Source organism: Macaca fascicularis, chromosome 10, assembly GCF_037993035.2.
Source record: "Macaca fascicularis isolate 582-1 chromosome 10, T2T-MFA8v1.1".
NCBI classification, from domain to species: domain Eukaryota; kingdom Metazoa; phylum Chordata; class Mammalia; order Primates; family Cercopithecidae; genus Macaca; species Macaca fascicularis.
In genome coordinates, this window is record NC_088384.1 from 110,697,010 (window position 1) to 110,720,856 (window position 23,847).

Here is a 23,847-nt window from a genome sequence, read left to right on the forward strand (position 1 = left end):
TCTGCCTGCCTCGGCTTCCCAAAGTGCTGGGATTATTATCATGTTTTTAAAATAATTTTCAAGGCATATACTACTATCTGCTTTTTTTTTGGTAACAGGTTTATTGAGATATGAACATACCACATGTACCGTACCATACACATGTACCCTTTCAAACTGTACAATTTAATGGTTTTAATGTAGTCAGATTTGTGAAACTATCACAACTGATTCGAAAACATTTTCTTTTTTTTTTTTTGAAGTCAAAGAAACCACACCTTCTTCAGCTATCACCTCTGCATATCAAAAATAAAATTCTAAGCTCCTCAGCCAACTGGAAGGACATCTGTTCTCTGCTAAGGGCATTCAAAAGTTAACCTGAAAAACTAGTTCAGCCCATGATGGGAAGTGAGGGTCAGACATGCCTCATGATATCCTCCTCCCTTTGGAGTTCAGGCAAAACTGACCAGCATTAACATTAAAACACAGACCTTAAGACTGACAAAACAGACTCTTTGTAGGAGTAAGATACCAACATGAGAGATAGCAGGCCCTGAAAGAAATTGAAGTATTTTACCCCAAAATATATTTATTTGACATGTTTTGAAATGACCCTGCAAAGCTGTCTCTTGCGGGGAAAATCTACATTCTGTAGAGAATCTTCTTCCCTTTCCAGGTTTTTTCTCTGATCCAGGAGAGAATTAACTAAGAGTCTGGTGCCCTTTTAATTCTGATAAGATACATTTACCATCTATTCTCTCTGAGGCCTGGCACCTGAAGGCTTCATCTGCTTCATAAAAACCTTGGTCTCCACCACCCCTTATCTTAACTCAGATACTCCTTTCCGTTAATTCCAGGCCTTTAGATAAATTCCTCCAACCAATTGCCAATCAGAAAATTTTTGAATCTACCTATGACCTGGAAGCCCCCATTTGGGGTTGTCTCACCTATTCTGGATCAAACCAATGTACATCTTATTTGTATTGATTGATGTCTTATATCTCCCTAAAATATGTGAAACCACGCTGTAGCCCAACCACCTTGGGCAGATGTTCACAGGATCTAGTGGGGCTGTGTCATGGGCCATGGTCAGTCATATTTGGCTCAGAATAAATCTTCTCAAATATTTTTGACAGTACCCTCTAGGCCTCAGCAACCACTGTTCTATGTTCTCTCTAGGGATTTGTTTATTTGGGACATTTCATATAAATGGAATATCTTAGTTTATTTTTACTGCTATAACAGAATACCAAAGACTGGGTAATTTATAATGAACAGAAATTTACTTCTCACAGTTCTAGAGACTGGGAAGTCCAAGATCAAGGTGCTGGCATCTTGGAAAAGGCCTTCCTGTTGTGTTGTAACATGTTGGAAAGTATCACATGGTGAAAGAGTAGAGAGGACAGGAAGAGAGACCAAGAGGGGATGAACATACTCCTGCAGTAATAAACCTGAAACCGCCTTTGAAAAATTATGACAGTAAGAGAAATCTGACATGGCTGACTCCATCTTGATTCTAGCCTCACAAGCCAGCTGCCTTCATTTATTCCGGGGCATGGGCCAAGCTCACTTTGAGAGAAATTTAGTTTTTAGTTTAAGTGGTAATAGCCCTTCCCCGAGACTAAACTGCCCTTGTAAAATTAATGAAAGGCCAAGTTAGGAGGATAAAAGGGGTCTGAATTCTTCTAAGATGTAGATGTAGTTTAAAAATAACCAGACATTATACTAGAGGCCACAAGATTTGCAACTTCCCCAATTATTCCTGCAAATAGCATCACTATTGCAGAACCTGAGATTGGCCTTTTGAGATGGCTTTTCAGATTTCTGCCTTTCTGACAACCAGATGGCCCCACCCAGACCTGTAACTCAACTAGTCCTGTGGTCCTACCCAGAAGTGGGCTCAACACATGAGGACCATTTTCCACACCCTTATGATCGCATCTCCAACCAATCAGCAACACCAACACGCTAACCCCTGCCTGCCAAACTATCTTTAAAAAGCTCCTGACCTCTGAGCCTTCGGTGAGATTGATTTGACTAATAACTCCATTTCCCACGTGGTGTGTCTGACTTCATGTCAATCAAGCTCTTTCTTTAGTGCAATGCCATGATCTCCATGAATTGATTTTATTTGCGCAATGGGCAGGAAGAACTCGTCAGATGGTTACAAATGAACTCCTGAGATAATGGCAGCACCTTTGAAAGGTTCCGCCTCCCAAAATAGTCGCAAGACAATTAAATTTCAACAGGACTTTTGGAGGGGACAAACATTCAAGCCATAGCATGGAATAATACAATCCCTGCACTTTCGTGACTAGCACAATGTTTTCAGAATCATACGTGTTGTAGCATGTATCAGAACTTCATTCTTCTTTTTATATCCATCTGAATATTTTTGTTAATTTCTATACAGTTTCATCATGTGTCTCTAATAACTAAGAGAAAAGAGACCTGTAATCCCAAACAACTTGCATTAAGCAAAGCGTCTTCTGCTTCTGCATTATAACATGGGTCTCTTGTTCCATGGTTAGCTTCTCTCCCCAGCAGCATGATACTTTTTGGGCATTCAAAACCCAGTTGATGACATAAGTTGATTGATTGCTTTATGACTCACTTAGGCCAGGTTAGGCAGACACCTGCATGCATTCCTACTGTTTAGAGGGAAAGTTCTAGTGTTGAAGCACAAGAAGGCATTTGTTTGACTTTCACAAAGACTTGTCTTTCTACTCTGGTGGGATCTTGAGCTAACAACGCTAATAGAATTAATAAATGTGCAGTGCTAAACTTCCCTGCTGTTGGATGGTCCTAAATGATTGTGCATATACACATAAGAAAGATCTTTCCCCAAGGCCCTGCCTCTGCTCATCACTTGAATGGCAAAGACGAGTGAAGTAGTCTTATTGCCACGTTCCCCACAGTCAGTCACAGCCATGTTAATTTAACCAGGACCTAAACCCACAATCAATCACAGCCATGTTAATTTAACCTGGACCTAAAGTTTCAGCATGAATTCAGCCTTGGGCTAACAGTGCTTCTAACTTGATAGCTTGGTTGGGATTTATTTTGAAGACTATTTTCTGCTACTTAGGCAAAGCCTGGGTTCATTCATTCATTCATTACACATTTGTTAAGTCTCTGAAGGCTGTAGTTAGGTGCTGGGGATAGGATACAGAGATAAAAGATAATCCCTACTTTTCAGCAGTTCATGGTCTAGAGCAGGAGCTAGGTTAGTGACTTCACAAAACAGTGAAATGATGAGATATCTGGTAGAAGCACCTGATCCTGTTAAGGGAGGAGAAGAGATATCAGGAGAGTATGTAAAGGAGGTGACTCCTGAGCTGACTCCTGAAGGGAAGGTTGAAGTTAGCCATGTAAGTCATGGGGAGAACCTTTGGGCTTAGGAGCAGATGTGCAATGGATTTCCTGGTGGTTGGAACTGGCTGGGCTGAGTGGTGTGGTTTAGGCTGTGTTAAGGCCTGAGATGGGAAGGGTATCAAGATCAGAGCCCCCCAGTCTAAGAAGTTTGGCCATTAGCATGAGGATATATAGTCCCTTGACCAGTTAACTCAGGAGACTGGGCTGGATATCCCCCATGGTTCTTCCAACTCTAATGTTCCACGATTCTTTTAAATTTTTCTGACACAGGAATAGTGGATTATTTGTAATTTTTGTGGTTGTTTTTTATAGAGTCCAGGGACATGATTTTAGTAGGTTATACGAGGTCAGGAGTGTGGGTTACGTATAGTATACAGTTTGTTCCACTATAACACCGTTTCTTTTTTCTTTTTTTTTTTTTTTGGATATCAAGTCTCTTTCTTTCGCCCAGGCTGGAGTACAGTGGCATGATCTCAGTTCACTGCCACCATGTCTAACTTTTGTATTTTTAGTCGAGACAGGGTTTCAACCATGTTGGCCAGGCTGGTTTTGAACTCCTGACCTCATGATCCACCCATCTCGGCCTCCCAAAGTGCTAGGATTACAGGCATGAGTCACCGCACCCGGCCACACCATTTCTATATCACCACTGACCTCAGATATATTTGAAAAATTGGAAATTGATTACAATATTAAGGTTGTATTGGTTCCTAAGCAATTTTTCCTGAGAAAAGGAAGCATAGATTAGCAGGAATGAAATTGTAACCTTAAGCTGGAAAGGAAAAGGTACTTAATAGACTGGTGCACAGGCAGGGCCTCTTCCAGAAGATGAGCCATGAGCACAGGTCCCTGGACTCCCTCCCTGTTAGGGGGTGTGCCCAGCCTTTGCAGCCGTGCTCAGCTCCTGCTCATGTGGCTGCACAGCCACCATTGCCAGCTTTCTGCAAGAGCCTCTTCTCCACGTCTATCACCTGGACTTCCTCAAGCCAGCACTTCCAATCAAGTGTTTTCTACATTTTTTTATAACCCCAAATCAACCTCCAGTCTAGCTGGGCTGTGCAAGCTATCCTCCAAAGTAACAATGACTTTGGTTGTAAATAGGCATACATTTGAATGGTCAACCCACTCCCTGAATTTTCCCACAATTTTGTGAATGGGAGGTTTTTCAAGAATGTCTGTGTCACCTTACAGGGGAAATCCCCATACTTTACAATTCTATGGCTTGGGGTAATTTTTATTTTTACTTGTTAATGTGAGGATATTATATTTATTGTAAAAAAACCTATATAAAATATATAGGTTTTTAGGTAGGAAGACTGTATGTAATCCTTCTCTCCAAATACAGTAAGCCCTCATTTAACGTTGTTGATAGATTCTGTGACTTTAGCGGAAGGACATATAACAAAACCAATTTTCCCGTAGGCTGACTGATATAAAGAAGAGTTAAATTCCTGTAGCATATTTCTGGTTACAAAAACCTTACCAAACTTCTAGATAAAGACAAAAACACTTCTAATATTACACATTGAAATAAGTTTGAGCTATACGTACATTTAAGAAAGATTAATAAAAACAAGATGATTATTTACCCAGTGATTCCAGTTCAGGATCACGGGTGGCCAGAGCCCATCTCTGCAGCTCTGGGTGCCAGATGGGACCCAGCCTGGACAGGATGCCCTCCCATCCCAGGACACACTCACCGATACCCACACCCACTGAGACAGGGACCATTGAGACACACCAATGAAGCCAACAGGCAGTTTTGGGCTATGAAAGGAAAGCAGAGGACCCAGAGAAAACCCAAGCAGGCATGGGGAGAACATGCCAAAGCTACACAGACAGTGACCCTGCCAGGAAGAGATTTTTATGTTCACATCAAAGTCGTAATGAAACAAAGCTGAGTGACTTGACGTTATTTGAGGACCTGCGGCACTCCAGGTAACCCAATTTTAACTCCTCCAAAAATGAGTGCTAACTGCTATTTCCACCAGGGTGGTACATCAGTGCCACTTGCAGCCCTCCACTGGTGGTTGATATCAAGGATAGAGGGACTTGGAGCGTCACAGAAGCGGGAGCAGAAATCTGCCTGCTGGATTCTCGCCAAACGACTTCCTAAGTCTTTTCTCCCTTACACAATTATGCAGACATTTCTGCATTGTTAAAAGGCTTTTCTTTTTGTCCAAAGACAATTAAAATGCTCCTTTCATAAAATTAGATATTTTCCCAAAGGGTTGAGAAAGAACTAGAGAGCCAGGCTTTGTACTGTTCTCCTCTTCAAAATGTGGCATTGCTGTCATTTCACTCTCGATCCCGAATCAGCTTTCTAAAAATACAGTCAAATCATGCTGGGCTGCCTAAATATATTTGCAGTGAAGCAGTGAATAATTTGAAGTGACTAGTATTCCACAAATGTTTTCTTTATATAAATTTTCTGTTAAATTAAATAGAATCTCTTTATATTAAGAAAATCAAATAACCAGTACCTCTCAATTGAGTTCTTTTCCTTCTTTTATTTTTTGAATTCCATGCACATGAAATACAGTGTTACTAAGAGTCACTGGTAAATCATTTTGGATTTTTTTAGACTTTCGTGTATACAGAAACAACCACTAAGAGAAGTTGATGAGGTGAGGGATATGTTAATTAGCTCAAGTGAATCTTTTTATTGTATATACATAGATAAAAACGTCACATTGTACTCTATAAATATGCATACTTATTATTTGTCCATTAAAAATACATTTTAAAAATTAAAAACAGGAAACAGCTGCAGAATTTTTCTACTAGCTTAGTACTTAGGTTTTGGACCTTTTAATCTAAGAGTTTATTTTTAGGAAAAGTTGTCCTCATGGAACCTAATGCTTTATGATTCCACTTGGGGACATGTTTTGGTAATTGTGGAATTATTATAGGGACAGGGAATTCGATTCAGCAAATGTAAATTCAATGACTATAAATTAAATTATATTTTGAGTGAGTATATAATCTTTATTTCAAGTTGAATCTCATCAACTACAAGGAGTTTTGGTCTTCAACATAGGAAACCTCCTATTATTTTGGCTTTACTGAATGAATTATGCCTGAAACTACCATGCTGATGAGATGTGTACAGTGGAGACTTTTTTTTCTTTAAGAGATTGAAAATATTTTTTAAAAAATCCTAAAATATTCATTGCAATTTCTAATCATCATCATCATCATCATCATCATCGTCATCATCGTCATCATCATCGTCTTCATTTTTCCTCTTTACCTATTTGCTGCTAGGTAAGGCTAAGTACGTATCATCTCACCAAACTCTCATACTTCCCAAATGGACAGATGTTTAATGCCAACAATTTTCATATGAGTAACTAAAATGACATTGCACCAGGTCTGTAACCCCCTGTGTTTCCTTCATGGTACAATATAAAAATGTTTCATTCCCAATTCATGTAAATCTTCCCTCTTTGCCAGGTATTACATTGTGCCTACTTTTAGATAACCAGGCCTTGAATGAGGGGATACTTAAATAGCTGTCAGCTTTCGCCAATGTCCAATTACCTCCCAATGAACATCTTGCATAAGTCTTTGTGGGTGAATTTTTTTAAAGATGGGAATGGATTATTTGATATTCAAGTATCCAGGAAATCCAACTTTGCAAATAGTGACTTCTTACACAATGGCATAATCAACCTGCATCATGATTGTGTCTAAGACCAGGGCTCAGATATGGGGGTGCCTGGAGGGCTGCTTCCACTTGCATCCCCATTCTTCTTGCATGCATTGACCCCGTTCACCTTTCCTTTTATTCTACCCATCCTACAGGCTCTTTTCTCTCTGAAACTTTCCTTCTTTTGTACAATTATTTCCCCGATGTGGTTGGTCAGGCCATTGACTGCTCTCTGATAATCTGGGGGACCAGAACTGTGTCTTTAGAGTTGCCTGCTGCCAAAAGCCATTTCATCTTTTTTCCTCCCTCAATGTCTGGAACAATAATTTGTCAAAAAAAGTTACTTGTTCAAGCAGACTTTTTTCCCTCTCTTTCTGATGCTAGAACACCCAACACAAGCCAGTTTAAACTGACAAGAATTAGGCCAGGTGTGGTGGCTCACACCTGTAATCCTAGCATTCTGGGGGGCTAAGGCGGGTGGTCAGGAGTTTGAAACCAGCCTGGCCAACATGGAGAAACCCCATCTCTACTAAAAATAAAAAATAAAAATAGCCAGGCGTGGTGGCGTGCGCCTGTAGTTCCAGCTACACGGGAGACTGAGGCAGGAGAATTGTTTGAGCCCAGAGGCGGAGGTTGCAGTGAGCTGAGATTGTGCCACCGCACTCCAGCCTTGGTGACAGAGCAAGACTCTGTCTCAAAAACAAACAAACCTACAAACAACAACAAACAAACAAACAAACAAAAAACCAAAACTGAAAAGAATGAAATGGTTAATACAATTGAAAAGTCTGGGGCCAGCCTCTGGATTCAGTGGGATCCAAGGTCTCAGTGGAGCTTGTCGAGATTTCTCTCCTTTTCTTGGCTGTCTTCTTCTGAACGGTGTCTACTCACTGTCACCTGGTCCCTTCATAGTTCCAAGATAGCCTCCAGTCCCATCTCCAACCTCTTATCAACTCCACAAGAAGGTTCATTTATTCAACATATGTTACTTGTACATCTCCTCTGTGCAAGGCAATATTCTAGACTCTGGGGATAGAGCAATGAACAAAGCAGTCACAAATCTTTAGCTCACTTCTGCTGATTCTCTCTTCCACAAAAATTCTAATAATGTCTCAATGAATTCTTTCTGACTGGTCTGGTGTGGCTCACCAGCCCAACCCTAAAGTGAATGGGGGAGTCAGCCCCACCAGGACTGGAGGGACTGAGCTGAGTTGGAGGGAAGCTCCCCAGAGGAACATCATCAATGCACTGTTGCAAGCAGGGTAAAGAATGGATGCTGCTAAGTAAGCAAAAACAGTAGCTGGCCACCGTGCCCACTGCCATCAGTCAATGCCCATTGATTTGCAGCCTGGCCAGCTCTGTGGTTCTTGTACTCCATGCTCTCCTGTTTCGTCAGTCAGGCCTCTTTCAGCCCCAGTGTTCCTGACACACAACTTTCTTCCCTTTGGCTGCAGCTCCAGATGAAGATGAGTGAGCGGGCCGCCTCACTGAGCACCATGGTGCCCCTGCCTCGCAGCGCCTACTGGCAGCACATCACACGGCAGCACAGCACGGGGCAGCTCTACCGCCTGCAAGGTAAGCGCGGTGCTGCCTGTGTCCAGGGTGTGGGCCAGGCCTGGCAGTTCTGGGGAGAGGGCTCAGCTCAACTCCCAGCTGTTGCATGCCAGCTGGTCAGTGCCCTTCCTCCAAAGGTAGGACCCCCACCAAGGCCTCACAACATGAGGCACTTAATCTTTGTAGAGCCATACTTCTCAGATATTTGCATTTATCACAGTGTCCTGGGGGAAGTCACTTAAAATGCAGATTCTTGGGTTTCATCCCCAGAGACTCTAGATCTTAAGGCACAGGATGTGGCTGAGCAATCTGCACTTTTAACAGACCGTACGCAGGGTCTGGGCGAGGGGCCAGGGACCAGGCTTCAAGAAATGATGTAGCGGACTGATGAATCACAGCATCAGCATTACTTGAGGTCTTGCTGGAAATGCAAATTTCCATGCCCTTCCCCACACCTACTGAATCAGGAGCTCTGAGGGTGGGGCCAGGCTGTGTGTGTTTGAACAAGCCCTCCGGGTGATTCTCCCGAGACCTCAGGTCTAGGAGCCAATGTTTGACTGGATGGGGCCCTGGACTGAGGCCAGAAGCCATGGCTTCAGGTTTGCTGAATGACTTTAGGCAAATCCTAGTAAGCTCTTCTTTCAGAGGAGTGGTCTCTGAAGCATGAGACCCAATGGCCCATAGTGCAGACAGTGTGAACAATTACAAATTCTATTTAAACTGGCTGGGCACGGTGGCTCACACCTGTAATCCCAGCACTTTGGGAGGCTAAGGCAGGCAGATCACCTGAGGTCAGGAGTTGTAGGCCAGCCTAGTCAACGTGGTGAAGCCCTGTCTCTACTAAAAACAAATACAAAATTTAGCTGGGCACGGTGGCGTGTGCCTGTAATCCCAGCTGAGTCAGGGGAATCGCTTGAACCTGGGAGGCATAGGTTGCAGTGAGCCGAATCATGCTACTGCACTCCAGCCTGGACAACAAGAACAAAACTCTGTCTGAAAACCTTCTCCTGTCCCTTCAAACATGTTTTTTTGTTTTTTTGTTTTTTTTTTTTTTACATTTCATATTACATAAGAATATCTTACGCACATATAATTTATAAACAAGCAAACAAACCTGTGTGGAGTATACTTGCAAACTCGAAATAGCAGGCACTAGACCACACGTAGTTTACATGCAGAAATTTGCTGAATAAATGAATGCAAGAATGAATGAATGACCAGGAAGACTGCAACCTCAGTCCTCCATGCCCGCTCTGAACCCTGGTCACAACAGCCTTTTTCTCAGTCCTTGCTGTTGGTCCTTTCTCCCCCCAGGCAGCTTTTCCTGTAGGCTGTGCTGGTCCCTCATCCTAGTTGACTCCTGCTCACCTCCAGGTCTCACCTCCAGCGCCCCTCAGACTCCAAGGAAGCCCTCCAGACTTTCTTGTAGATTGCGTGGACACCTCTGATGATGCGCACTCATAAGATGCAGATGATGACTAGTGTTCATTTCATATTTAACTATGTGGCCACTTGACTCATGGTCAGCTCTCCTAGGAAGCAATAATGTCCAGGAGGGCAGGAGAGCTGCGCCTCTGTCTGTCTTTATCATTTGATCCCCCGGTGCCTTGCGTGCCTTCCATTAGTATTTGTTGAAAGAATGCATAATGTTAAGAAGGCACTGGGGGTATTTACATTTTAGTTTTTATGTCTCTGTGCTCTGTTCACTAGCAGAGAGCATGGCACATAGCAGATGCTGCAAAAAAAAAAAAAAAAAAAAAAAAAAAAAAAATCCTGAGTGCCTCTGTAAGCAGCTGAGCAAATGACTGAATTAATAATTGACAAATAAGCTTACCTTCTAAGATATCTCTGCAGAGAGAGTGGATTAGATTGGGTTGTCACAAATGCCACTGATCCCCTTTAAACTTCAAAAATTTTTTGCAATATTTGAGTTAATCACAGTTTTTGTCATATACATACCAGAATGTTACTCAATTTTACTCTCTTCTATTTGGATACACTTTTTTTTTTAAAGCATATTTTACTACCTTAATACTGCTATATCCACTGGTTATACTTTTTTTGTTGTTGAGACAGGGTCTGGCTCTTCGTCTAGGCTGGAGTGCAGTGGTGCGATCATGGCTCACTGCAGTCTCAATCTCCTGGGCACCAGTGATCCTCCTGCCTCAGCCTACCGAATAGCTGGGACTACAGGTGTGTGCCACCAAGCCCAGCTAATTTATTGTTTTTTGTTTTTAGTAGAGAGGGGGTCTTACTGTGTTGCACAGACTGGTCTCAAACTTCTGAGCTCAAGCAATCTTCCTGCCTCGGCCTCCCAAAGTGCTGGAATTATAGGTATCAGCCACTGCACCCAGCTAGTTATGCTTTTTAATAGACAATAAAATAATAAGTATTGAAGATTTAAAATATGTTCACAGAGTACCTAAAATTATCTTGCTTATTACAAGTGGCTATTTAAACAACAAGTAAATTTTTTAAAAAAAATTTTATTCTTCTACCTATACTGCCTACCTTCCCTCTCCCCTCCTTTTCATGCCCCTTAGAAAAAGAAAATAAGATTGGGTAAAGTTAATGACTTGGTGGCCTGGTGTGCCATGTGATGAAGTTACAGAGCCTTTAATTTCTTGTTTTGCTGGTGATTATGGATTGTAATTCCTCTGGCCAATTCACCTACATTGATGAATTTCAGGCTTTTTTTTTTTTTTTCCTGGCAAATCTGGAGGTTATGGTTGGAAATCATACAGACCCTTAGGGAGGAATTTGCCAAATCAGTTTGAGAATAATGGTCTTTTTCTCAAATTTAGTCTTCGAGAGCCACCTGCTGGTTGATTTGGGAATTACCATTTTATTACCGTTTTGGGTGGGGAAAGGGAGGTGCTGGTTTTGACACGTGCCATACAAGACATACATAATCTACCTTCACTGCTTCTCCCACTTCGTTTTAAAATTTTCATAGAAATTCTCTTCTATGATTATACAGATACAAAATCAACATTGGAAGTAGGTTTATAATGAAAACTGGCTGGGCATGGTAGCTTATGCCTGTAATCACAGCCCTTTGGGAGGCCGAGGTGGGTGGATCACCTGAGGTCAGGAGTTCAAGACCAGCCTGGCCAACATGGTGAAACCCCACCTCTACTAAAAATACCAAAATTAGCCAGGCGCGGTGGCGGGCACCTGTAATTCCAGCTACTCGGAAGGCTGAGGTGGGAGAATTGCTTGAACCCAGGAAGCAGAGGTTGCAGTGAGCCAGGATCGTGACACTGCACTCCAGCCTGGGCAACAAGAGTGAAACTCTGTCTCAGTAAAAGAAAGAAAGAAAGAAAGAAAGAAAGAAAGAAAGAAAGAAAGAAAGAAAGAAAGAAAGAAAGAAAGAAAGAAAGAAATGGAAGAAACTTACAGAAGCAATCAACAAGTTTATGTTGAATACTCTTCACTGGATTCTTTTAGGAATGCATTGGATAAAATAACAGCAGTTACAGTAGTAGCATTTCCCAAATTACGTTCCTTGGAAAGCTAACTCTGGTAGATAGCACCTTCCCCCTAAGAAAAGTACTGTGGTCAAACGAGTTTAGGGGAAATGCTACATGTTAAATTCTCATGGAGAGTCAGAAAACAAATCAATAATTTCAGGGCTCTGAGATGTCCTGCAATAAAAAAACCTGATTAAACTTGTTTAAACCAACGCTCTGCACATCTATTTGGACATGAAACCTCTTCTCCCTCTTGCTATATGAGCAAACATTCACATGCCACCAGTGCAGTGCTGAAATCTCAGATTTCGTCATTACGAGGGAGACAAGCCATATTCAATGGGGTCTTTCTAAAAACTACTCTTTCTGAGGACCTACTGTGTACCGGCTTTCCACTGAGACCTAAAATACATGATCTCATTTAGATCCCAAAACAGCTGCCTGACAGGGTATTTGATTCTCATTTGCTGTTTGGAAACTGAGAATTTGAAAGGTTACTAAGGTGTCCAAGACTACCTATCTAGTAAGTAGCAAAGATTGTAAGGTTTTTTTTTTTTTTTTTTTTTTTTTTGAGACGGAGTCTCGCTCTGTCACCCAGGCTGGAGTGCGGTGGCCAGATCTCTGCTCACTGCAAGCTCCGCCTCCCGGGTTTACGCCATTCTCCTGCCTCAGCCTCCCGAGTAGCTGGGACTACAGGCGCTCGCCACCTCGCCCGGCTAGTTTTTTGTACTTTTTAGTAGAGACGGGGTTTCACCGTGTTAGCCAGGATGGTCTCGATCTCCTGACCTCGTGATCCGCCCGTCTCGGCCTCCCAAAGTGCTGGGATTGTAAGGTTTTTATCTCTCATTCATCTATCCATCCATTCTTTGTTTACTCAGTAAATGTTTATGGAGCATCTAGTTTAGGCCAAGCGCTGTGCTAGATGACAGACATACCTGGGACTCCCAGGCAGGGACATTCCTCCCCCCTCGGAGCTTATAATCTAATGGAGAGTCACCATCCATAATCAATAGTTAATTTCAGATTTGGTATATGGAACAGTGAAAAAGAAAGTTTTTATGATAAAGAAGGTGAGGCAGAGCTGTTGGTTTTGAGAAGACACTGACAAAGGGACTTCTTGAGATGGGGTAGTCAGTGGAAGCCCCTGCATCACTGAAGACCTTAAGTCTAAAAGAGGCAGCCATACCAAGAGCCAGGGGAAGGCATTCTCCATAGAGAGATCAGCAATGCAAAGGCCCTGAGTCACAAATTAGCTGCCTGCATTCAAAGATCAGGAAGGAGCCAGTGTGGCTGGTGCCTAAGGGACATAAAGAGACAGCTGGGGTGGTGACCACAGGTGACCAAGACTTGCTTATCCTAAGTGTGAGGGGAAGCATTAGAGAGTCCTCCTCAGCATGGCAGTGTCAGATTTAATTGACATTTTCATTCAAGGGATTACAAGAGAATAGGAGAGGAAGTGGGAGACTAGCCCCAAGACTGTTGCACATGAGCGCCGGAGGGTCTGCTTCAGTACAATGCGCCTCTAACTCTCTCACCTCCTTCTCAAAGTTATCATCTCAGCAAGCTTTACCCTTAGGCCAAGGTGCTTCATTGCTCCAGGATTTTCAGAGCTCTTCTGTGGGAATTGCCTTGGAAGATAGCATCACTTGTTTCAAAACAAAAACAAGAAAAACTAGGCACCTAGATCACAGATCGGACTTAAGGTAATTTGAGGAAATAAAAGGGTGACACTGAACAGTTGTGTCACTGACCCAGGCATCTTCCATTTAGCCTTATGTGGTTCTCCTGACAACCGCGGGAGTTGGTGAGAGTGGGACCATCCTCTCCATTTCAATGACTGAAGAAATGGAGACCTTTGGAGGTTAAGGTCTTACTCCAGGCCACGTGGCTGGTGGATGTAGGCACTGGCATTAGTGCTCCGGTGCTCTGACTTCTAATCCAGGCTACTGCCTTCATCATATGGTCTTACCTGTGGGAGGAAGTCATGCCTCCATGGGTGATTTCAAATGCAGGTTCCCTGAGACCGAAATGCCTCCAGAGGATTCATTCCAACCCATGCAATTTACATTTTGATTTTAAAGATCATCGATTCTTGGAGCAAGGGGCTACTTTGGAGAAGTTAACATTGTTTTTTTCAGTATTAATCCTACCACAGTCACAAACGTCAAATGGGTAGAAGTTAAGAGGGAAGCAATAGATTCGGATCCAAGCAAATGTGAAAGGTGTCAAACCCGCATGTCTACAGGGTCCAGGCAGGCTATGCAGATGAGTAAACGGGACAGGTATAGGAGTGGCAGGGTCCCTGGCGGATGTCAGGGAGAGCAGGCAGTCTGCTGTCTGCAGATGGTCATGCTTAGCAGAATGTAGGGCTAGTTTTGCCTTCCAGTTTTCCAGGAGTACAGGGAAATTGACATCTTTATGGGCAGTCAGCAGCTATTTAAATATTAATAAGCAATTCCAAATGTTTTAAAGCCTGTGGAGGCCAGAGAACAGGTCTGGGTCCAGATGTGGTCTACAGGTTATTATCAGCTTGTGACTTTTGTGTGAACTGCAACAATGTAGGGAGGGTTGGGAAGCCTTTCATTCCATTTGCTGGCGTTACACTAAACACAGCATTCAAACCATGCAGGAAAGACTCAGCCTTCAGGATAGAAACTGTAAGCGTTTTCATTTTGACTTGACCTCAAGTGAATGCTGTCAGTCATTTCTCTGTGCAGTTGACTAAAACTTTGGATTCTGCACTAACAATATTTGTATGGTCTCTGCTCCCTGAAGGAGATTTTGATACACAGTCATAAAGATATTCCTGGATTTTTACTTATAGTACTCAAACTCATTAATACAATTTCTCTGCGTTACAGTGTGTGCATGCGTCTGTGTGTTGGAAGGAGAATAGAATGTGTGTTCAAACTGGCCGGGAGTTTGGGATAAATGATTTCTAATTATTTGGGATATATTAATATTCAAGACTTAGCTAATAATAATCACTGCTGTTATGTACTAGCAACTATATGACTGGATAAATCATTTTCCTTTGGTTCAGATTTGAGTCTTGCAAGTATCTGAATCCAAGATGTTATTTTTTGCTTGTTTCTGTTTTGGTGTTGAGACCATAGTAATAGATTTAAGACTGTACAGTGGCTGGGCGCGGTGGCTCAAGCCTGTAATCCCAGCACTTTGGGAGGCCGAGGCGGGCAGATCAGGAGGTCAGGAGATCAAGACCACCCTGGCTAACATGGTGAAACCCCATCTCTACTAAAAAATACAAAAAACTAGCCGGGCGAGGTGGCGGGCGCCTGTAGTCCCAGCTACTCGGGAGGCTGAGGCAGGAGAATGGCGTGAACCCGGGAGGCGGAGCTTGCAGGGAGCCGAGATTCGGCCACTGCGCTCCAGCCTGGGCGACAGAGCGAAACTCCGAATCAAAAAAAAGACTCTACAGGTCATGAAGCCATTTCTACTTCCTTTATTCTTCAACATACTGTGAGGAGGGGGAACAAATGTTTTCTCCCCATTCCACAGGAGTGAAAAATGGGTCAAAGCGATGTTGTTCCTTGTCTAAGTTCATGCTTCTGGGAGGAAGATCAAATGGGACTTGAACTGAGGTCAGGGCTGCTTATGATAAGATGATAGAGCATAAACTCAAGGCTTAAGGGCCACACGCCACCATAAACATTTTTGCATGGTTTAGTGTTTAAAAACAACATCGCCAGGTGCAGTGGCTCACACTTGTAATCTCAGCACTTTGGGAGGCCAAGGCAGATCACTTGGGCCCAGCAGTTTGAGACCAGCCTAGGCAATGTGGCGAGACCCTGTCCCTACAAAAAATACAAAAATTAGTCGCGTGTGGTGGCGCACACCTGTGGTCCTAGTTACTCGAGAGACTGAGGTGGGAGGATCACCTGAGCTCAAGAGGTTGAGGCTGCAGTGAGCTGAGATCACGCCCCTGCACTCCAGCCCTGGCGAAAAAAATAAATAAAAAAAATAAAAATAAAAACAACATGTTTTTGAATGTGTGTGGGTGGGCGGACATGCTCCACTGGCTGCAGTCCTGTTTCTTGCGCCTGCTTGATGCACACATTTACTCACCAAGGCTGCGGAAGTTTGTTCCGAAGGCTTTGCACTGAGTCCTGAGCTCTTCACCTAGCAGTGTGCATTTCTTTGCTTGTGGTAACCCTTGGGCAGCAGGTGGCAGTAGAACCTCTAGTTTTTGTTAAATCAGCGCAGTGTTATCTACAGGGATGGGCAAACTAGGGCTTGTGAGCCAAATCCAGTCTGCTGTCTGTTTTCATTAATAAAGCATTATTAGGACGTCCAGGCCCATTCATTACATATTAACTATGGCTGCTTTTGTGCTACAGGCAGCAGGGCTGAGTAGTGGCAATGAGACCGTAAGGTTTGCAAAACCTAAAATATTTAGTGTATGGCTCTTTCTAGAAAATGCTTGACAATCCATATATTATTAATATGTCACAAAGATCTTGTGCATTGCCTTCTTGACTTTTTAAACTCTGTTTGGTCTGAAATCTAAACCTGAAATAATAAAAGCTAAATGAATTTTAGGAAGTTCTCTTTAACATTTACAAGATTAGCAAAGTGTAAGCATAAGACTGCCTTATTGCTACTCAGGTTTCTAAAAAGTATTCTGGCTAAAAGTTTCCATAGTTCTGTCTCATTTCTCCTAAATACCCTGGATGTAGGGATTGAGGCAGGTGAAAAATTAAGGAAGAAAATAATTACTAATGGACTGACCATAGCTCAACCCTGAGACCACATGCAAATGATATGTAAATCATACAATATCTGTGACTCATTTACATATCATCGTGAGTAGCCTTTGGAAAAAATTCTGCCTTAAGTACATTTACTTATTTCTGTTATAGAGAAAATTGTTACCAGCTAATTTGATTGTGGGCTCTCTCTTGTAACTGTTGATTTTAAATTCTTTTTGGAAAAGATGTTGCCAGCCCTCTGAAGCTTCATCGAACAGAGACTTTTCCAGCCTACAGATCTGAGCACTGACAGTAACTGCCAAGAATTGTTAACACACTTGTGATGTGTCAGCCACAGATTCACCCAGGAGGTCACAGAATGACAGCAAGGGAAGTGACGACGAAGAGAAGAAGCTTAACGTCCTGGCTAATTGTGTGGTCGTTGGGAAACTCTGCAATACAATAATTTTCTTTATTTTCTTTTTCTTTTTTAAATTCTTAGCGTAATTGAAACATGCTCTATACATATTGACTCTGTGTTCCCTCTTTTACAGCTGGACAGAAAGAAGTCAATGTCACGAAATGATTTTCTATTGTAGATACCTTATCCCTTGCACTTCTCTGAATCTGTCCTTTAGTGGATTCTTGTGATTTTCCTTCCAAGTGTTTCAGTTGTATGACAGTCAGTATTGACAATAAAATGGCTTTTAATTATTTGTTGTTTGTTTACGCCCTGTTCCTCAGTTATTATTACTGTGGTTCTGATTAACTACTGGAAATTATATTTGATTATATCACCAATTAGTTAAATCAGTGCTTTGACTCACCCTTATCTGTTCTGTTCAAAACTATTCTTTCAAAGAACCCGTTAGTATTGTTTACAGGGTTACAGTTTTTCTTATATGCTTTCCTCACCCTCCTACCCCCTTTTTTAAAAGCGTTTATTTTGTTCGGAGTACCTTCGTAAAACATTTGAAAATAAAAGATCATTCTTCACCCATATGTTCTTTGGATTCTGGCAACACGTTTTTCTCTATCCTAGGTATTTCTGAAGGGTGTGTGGATATTTTGCATGTGAGCTTTGAGCGTATTGCGTATTGTGTTTAATATGAATTCAACCATTCACGCATTTTCTCACTCATTCATTAACGTGGTCTGTATTGAGTGTCTATGGGTTTCCGGCACTGTACTGGTGTCCGGGGATGTAGAAATCAAAAGACACAGTCTTTGTTGCCAAAGACTTTAATTCCAGAAGAGTACCACAAGAAAATCAAGTTGGAAATCTCATACAGTGACACCTGCTAAATGGGCCCCCGGTGGCCGTGAACTTCTAAAGAGAAGGTCAGTGCTGGATGTGAATTGAATTTTGTGAGCACCGTAAGTTAGAGTTCCTCTAAAGCTGCAGAGCAAGCAGGGATTGTGCCTGCCTGTTTCACTACTCTTTGCCAGATAAAATACAGGATACTCAATTAAATTTGAATTTCAGATAAGCAATGCATAGTTTTATAGATCTGAGTTAGCTGGGATTTCCAAGGACACTGCTGGTCAGGATGCGTTTTTTCAAGGGGTTGAGAAATATCGGTGAAAGGATTGAATTCAACTAACAATTAATTAGTAGATTAGGGATATATAAATTGTCTAGTGCTAATGGCTTCCCGGAAATGCATTTGTGTTCTCTCTGGGTTCTCTGTAGCTACTTTTCACACAATTTTAGCTGATCCTACTTCTCTCAGGGGTCTTCATTTTTGTGTTTTAAAAATTTGGTTTGCCAGGCACATTTGATAATTACCTCACTGTTCATTTTCCTGACTTTATCTGGTTCTTATTTTATTTTCTTTCTCTCTAAGACTGTCTCATAATAGATTCTCCATGATTCCCAGGGCCTTGGCAGCCAATGGGAGGATTAAGTTGAAGAAGTAGATAAAGGAAATGGAATTAAAGAAATAATTATAATTTTAATGAAGTTAAAATTACTGAAGCAAGCCTCAAGCTAATGAGTGTGCAAAGAAATGTTGCTGAATGTAGGTAACTATAAGTGAGAACCTCTTTTAGGATTTTTAAGAAAAGAAATGTATTGACGGAAAAGAACATTCAATTAGGTTATGCTATCAGCTTTTATTTATTGCCGGGCACAACTCTAAGTGCTTTTGTGGTATTATCTCAATCGCCACAATAGCTCCATGAGGTAAGTATAATTATCTTCATTTTACAGATAGGGAAATGGAGCCTCAAGGAGTCTAAATTATGTAATTAATATGCCCAAGATCTTTTACCTACTAAATGATAGATTCATGTTTGAACCCAGGTAATCTGATTCCTGAGTCTGCTCTGTAAATCCCTAAGGCCAGCTTCCTTAGGGGAAAGCAAACTTACTCTGTAAAGAGTTGGGGTGCAAATATTTTAGACTTTCTGGGTCATATGGTCTCTGTTGCCTTCTAGTGCAAAAGCAACCATAGACTGTTTTGTGTTTTGTTTTGTTTTGTTTTTTGAGATGGGTCTTGTTCTGTTACCCAGGCTGGAGGGCAGTGGTATTATCTCGGCTCACTGCAGCCTCCCTCTCCCAGGTTCAAGCAATTCTCCTGCCTCAGCCTCCTGAGTAGCTGGAATTACGGGCACGTGCCACCACGCCTAGCTAATTTTTCTGTGTGTATTGTTAGTAGAGATGGGGTTTCACCGTGTTGGCCAAGCTGGTCTTGAACTCCTGACCTCAAGTGATCCACCTGTCTCGGCCTCCCAAAGTGCTGGGATTGCAGGTGCGAGCCACCATGCGCAGCCTGCTTTTAATGTACATAGACGGATAGACATGGCTGTTTCAATTAAACTTTATTCACAAATACAAGTGGCAGATTTGACTCAATTCTGGATCCTCTGCTTTAAAATTAAAACCTCAAATACTATCTTACATTAATTTCACAGTTTCGGGTAGAAAACACAAGAAATTTAAATACTTTACTATCTGGCCTAAAATAAGGGGAATGATAATTTGATAATTTGAAGTGATTTTGAATTTTTTCTAAATCCCTACCTCAAGTAGTGAACATAGTGTGAGAAAGTTTTTCAAAGCTGTGGTGGATTTTTACCTAATGCAAACTAAATTCTAAAGCATTCATGGCAACTTGCAAATAAACTGGGATCTGGAGGCTGAACTATGATGTTTCTGTTTTAATTACATATTGGGAAAAGCAACATTTTTCTTTTGGTGGGAGGTGAGGGTGGGGGAGTAGGGAAGTAAATCTCATATTCCTCTTTGCATTCTCAACTCTGTTAAAAATATCTTTTTTTACCCAGTTTAAGGCAGGATATTGCAGTAGTGATTAAAATGCTCTCAGGGAAGACTGCTTGAGTTTCTGAAATGTATTCATTCATTTTCCAAGTACTTATTTACCAGTATATATGGGAATGCCAGGATGTATACCGGAGAAGTGTGTTTGCCTTCACCATGCCTGATCCACAGACTCAATTTATAACCCAATTGCTCCGGACACAGAAAAACTAACAGGAACATACATTTGTATGAGAAGACATTTTTCTATTTCTTCTTTGGACAATCTTGACTTTTGAGAAAGAGAATACTTTATGAACTAGAAATACTGTATAAACTATATTAAAGAAAATCTTTCCTTTGGTCCTGGGGAAAAAAAAATTGATGTTCAGATTTCCATTAAGACAGCAAACTTGAAATTTCCTTTTCATATTCAGGTTTTAAATTCTGTAGATTAAATACTGGACGAAGGTAAGGTTGCCTGTCGTGTCATGAAAATCAACAGTTGGCTGATTTCATTGCAAACTCATTGGATCAATCTGTTGTGATTTGATTCAACCAAGGCAGGACCAAGTGATAATCTTTTGCCTGGATCTGCACTAAGTAAAGTACCATCACCCACACTTCCCCTCCGTAAGCTAGCAGTTCTTAAATGCTGGCAAAGACACTTATTCACTAGATCTAGGGTGGAGTCCATACATTTACATTTTCAATCGGTGTCTCTAGGTAACTCCGGTGCAGGTGGTAAATGGCATAAAATCTCATTTTAACAAAGCTCGAGGAGACAGAAATGCAGAGAGTCCCTATCAGGTAAGACTTGAGGCACCTGGAGGCAACTGGCAATGTGCTTTTATCCAAGACAGTTGTGGAAAGTCAGGTGGTAGAGCCAAGCCAGTGCCTCCATGCGAGTGGGCTGCTCAAGACGCTTCCCTTGTCAGGAGATGCAGAATTCTGGCACACAGGTACAGTCGCGATTCCGTCGTGGGTTAACACTCAGGAAGGGGAGATGTGCTGTAACTGCAGCTCCAGAAGTGGGATTCCAGGAGGCATTTTCAGCGTCGCTGCAATATTTTCTTCGTTGCTATAACAACTAATAAGGAGACTTGGTTTGACCTTCTTTGTTTCTCCGAGATGCCTGAAGTTTGAGGCCTTCCCACACTGCTCTTTTTATTAGGAAAGAGCCAGTCAGGGGCTGCTTGTGAAAACAAAGCAGAGACTGAAAAAAAAAAAAAATGCAGGGTGAGGAAGGGAGGGAAGCAAGATTCCAGCTGTTCTAGCTCAGGCTTCGGCACTGAGCCACCAGTCAACCTGTCTTGCTTCCTTTCTCCAAGTTCTTCTATTTTTGTTACAATACCAATTTTATTATCTTTGGCCTTTGGTGAGGCTGCATTCTGTCCTCTACAGAAAAGCAGGAGTTGCTTAGGGGGATTTACAGATACTGCAGATGGGTAATGCTGTGGCTTGGCTCTGTGTCCCATCCAAATCTCTTGTCGAATTGTATAATTCCCAGTGTTGAAGGAGGGGCCTGGCGGGAGGTGATTGAGTCTGTAGGTGGACTTCCCGCTTGCTGTTTTCGTGATGGAATTCTCACAAGAGCAGGTTGTTTGAAAGTGTCTAGGGCTTCCCCCTTCACTCTCTCACTGTCTCTTCTGCCGCCTTGTGAAGAAGGTGCTTGCTTCCTCTTCACTTTCCGCCGTGACTGTCAGTTTCCTGGGGCCTCCCAGTCGTGCTTCCTGTTAAGCCTGTGGAACTGAGTCAATTAAACCTCTTTTCTTCATAAATAACCCAGTCTCAGGTAGTTCTTTGTGGAACTGTGACAACAGACTAATACAGATAAGGCTTAGTATTTCTTTGTTTGAAAAGCCCAAGTTTACATATATAAAGGTTATATATAAAACCTTTATATAAAAAATCAGTGGTGATTGAGTTTTATGCCTCTACAAAATAGGTTGTGAATTAACCTCAACATCTGTTGAAATGCGTCAGCTGAGAAATGTCCACCTCCTTAATACAGGGCTCAAATAAGAATAATACCTGGGGATTATTTTTTATTTGATACCCTCTATGATCTTAGAGGAAGTTACTGTACATAAAATAATTATGCCTTCCTTTAACCATGAAAAAATGTCATTTTTGCCTGCGTTCTCTATAAATGTGGTACCCATTATGTAAAAATATCCCACAGTGGGGATCGATTCCTTGACCTAATGAGTCATATATTAAACTTAAATATTTTCCATTTTCAAATGTTCTTGACAAAACGGGAACCCCTGGACCCACTAAGTTAAATAAGTTAATATGGCTAAACATGTTTTGGAATATGTAAATGTTTTGAAGGTTATTGAGTATTCCGTTTCATCCTTTTGCAAATTTTAGTAGATTGGGTCTTTCAAGGAATTAATTGGTCCAACTGATCTAGGTTATCAAATGTGTGGCTATGGAGTTTATAATATTCTGATTTCCTTTCAGTGTCCATGGGATCAGATATGGATGGCCTGGCTTTTATTTTTGATATGAGTATTTTCTCTTTTTTGGGGGTTAGTATGACTTATTTATCAATTTTATTCTCTTCAAAGTAACAGCTTTTTGAAATTATGTATTTAGATTTAGGGAATACAAATGCAGTTTTGTTACCTCACTGTTACATAGTAATGATATCTGGGCTTCTAGTGAACCCATCATTCGAATTATGAACATCGTACCCATAAGTAATTTTTTGGCCCTCACCCACTTCCCAACCTCCTGCTTTTGAAGTCTCCAATGTCTGTTATTCCCCCCTCTGTGGTCTTGTGTAGTCATTTTTAGCTCCCACTTATAAGTGAGAACTTGAGGTATTTGACTTTCTGTTTCTGAGTATTTCACTTAGGATAATGGCCTCCAGGTTCATCCATATTGCTGTAAAAGACATAATTTCATTTTTGTGGCTGCATAGTATTCCATGGTATGCATTTATGTTTATTATTTATTTTTATATTGTATCTATGTGATATATATGAATATATATGTGTATCACATTTTCTTTAATCATCTGTTGATGGACACTTAGGTTGATTCCATGACATTGCTATAATGAGAAGTGCTACAGTAAATATATGAGTGCAATTATCTTTTTAATGTAGTGATTTCTTTTCCTTTGGGTAAGAATCCAGTAGTGAGATGCTGAATGGAATGGTAGTTCTATTTTGAATTCTTTGAGAAATCTCCATACTTTTTTCCATAGAAGTTGTACTGGTTTACATTCTCACCAACAGTGTATAAGTGTGTCCTTTTCTCTGCATCCTCACCAACATCTGTTGTCTTTTTTTTTTTTTTTTTTTTTTTTGAGGTGGAGTCTCACTGTCACCCAGGCTGGAGTGCAGTGACATGATCTCAGCTCACTGCAAACTCTGCCTCCCAGGTTCAAGCAATTTTCCTGCCTCAGCCTCCTGAGTAGCTGGGATTACAGGTGCTCGCCACCATGCCTGGCTAATTTTTTGTAGTTTTAGTAGAGATGGGGTTTCACCATGTTGGCCAGGCTGGTCTCGATCTCTTGACTTTGTGATCCATCCGTCTCAGCCTCCCAAAGTGCTAGGATTACAGGCTTGCACCATGTGCCTAGCCTTGTCTTTTTAGTAATAGCCATCTGACTGGTGTAGGATGGTATCTCATTGTCATTGTAGTTTGCAGTTCTCTGGTGGTTCGTGATGTGGAGCATTTCTTCATCTTTGTTGGCCACTTGTTGGTGGTCTTTTGAGAAATGTCTGTTCATGCCCTTTGCCCACTTTTTAATGGGGTTATTTGTGTTTTTCCTTGTTGAGTTGCTCGAGCTCCTTGTAGATTCTAGGTATTAGCCTTTTGTCAGAT

The 23,847-nt window shown here is 41.6% G+C and overlaps 1 protein-coding gene across 5 annotated transcripts in view; it reads left to right on the forward strand.

Moving 5' to 3' along the window:
- DOK5 (docking protein 5) overlaps nt 1-17,742 on the forward strand; it is a 173,000-nt gene extending 155,258 nt beyond the window's left edge. For 3 of the 5 annotated variants that reach the window (XM_005569386.5, XM_015429986.4, XM_045363158.3), the window contains exons 7-8: nt 8,461-8,581; nt 16,988-17,742. In XM_005569386.5, the coding sequence (XP_005569443.3) occupies nt 8,461-8,581; nt 16,988-17,052 (186 nt within the window). In that variant the 3' untranslated portion in view covers nt 17,053-17,742. The remainder of the gene's footprint in view (nt 1-8,460; nt 8,582-16,987) is intronic. The other 2 variants (XM_074003249.1, XM_065523324.2) reach the window with 1 other exon arrangement.
- The last annotated feature ends 6,105 nt before the right edge of the window (nt 17,743-23,847 follow it).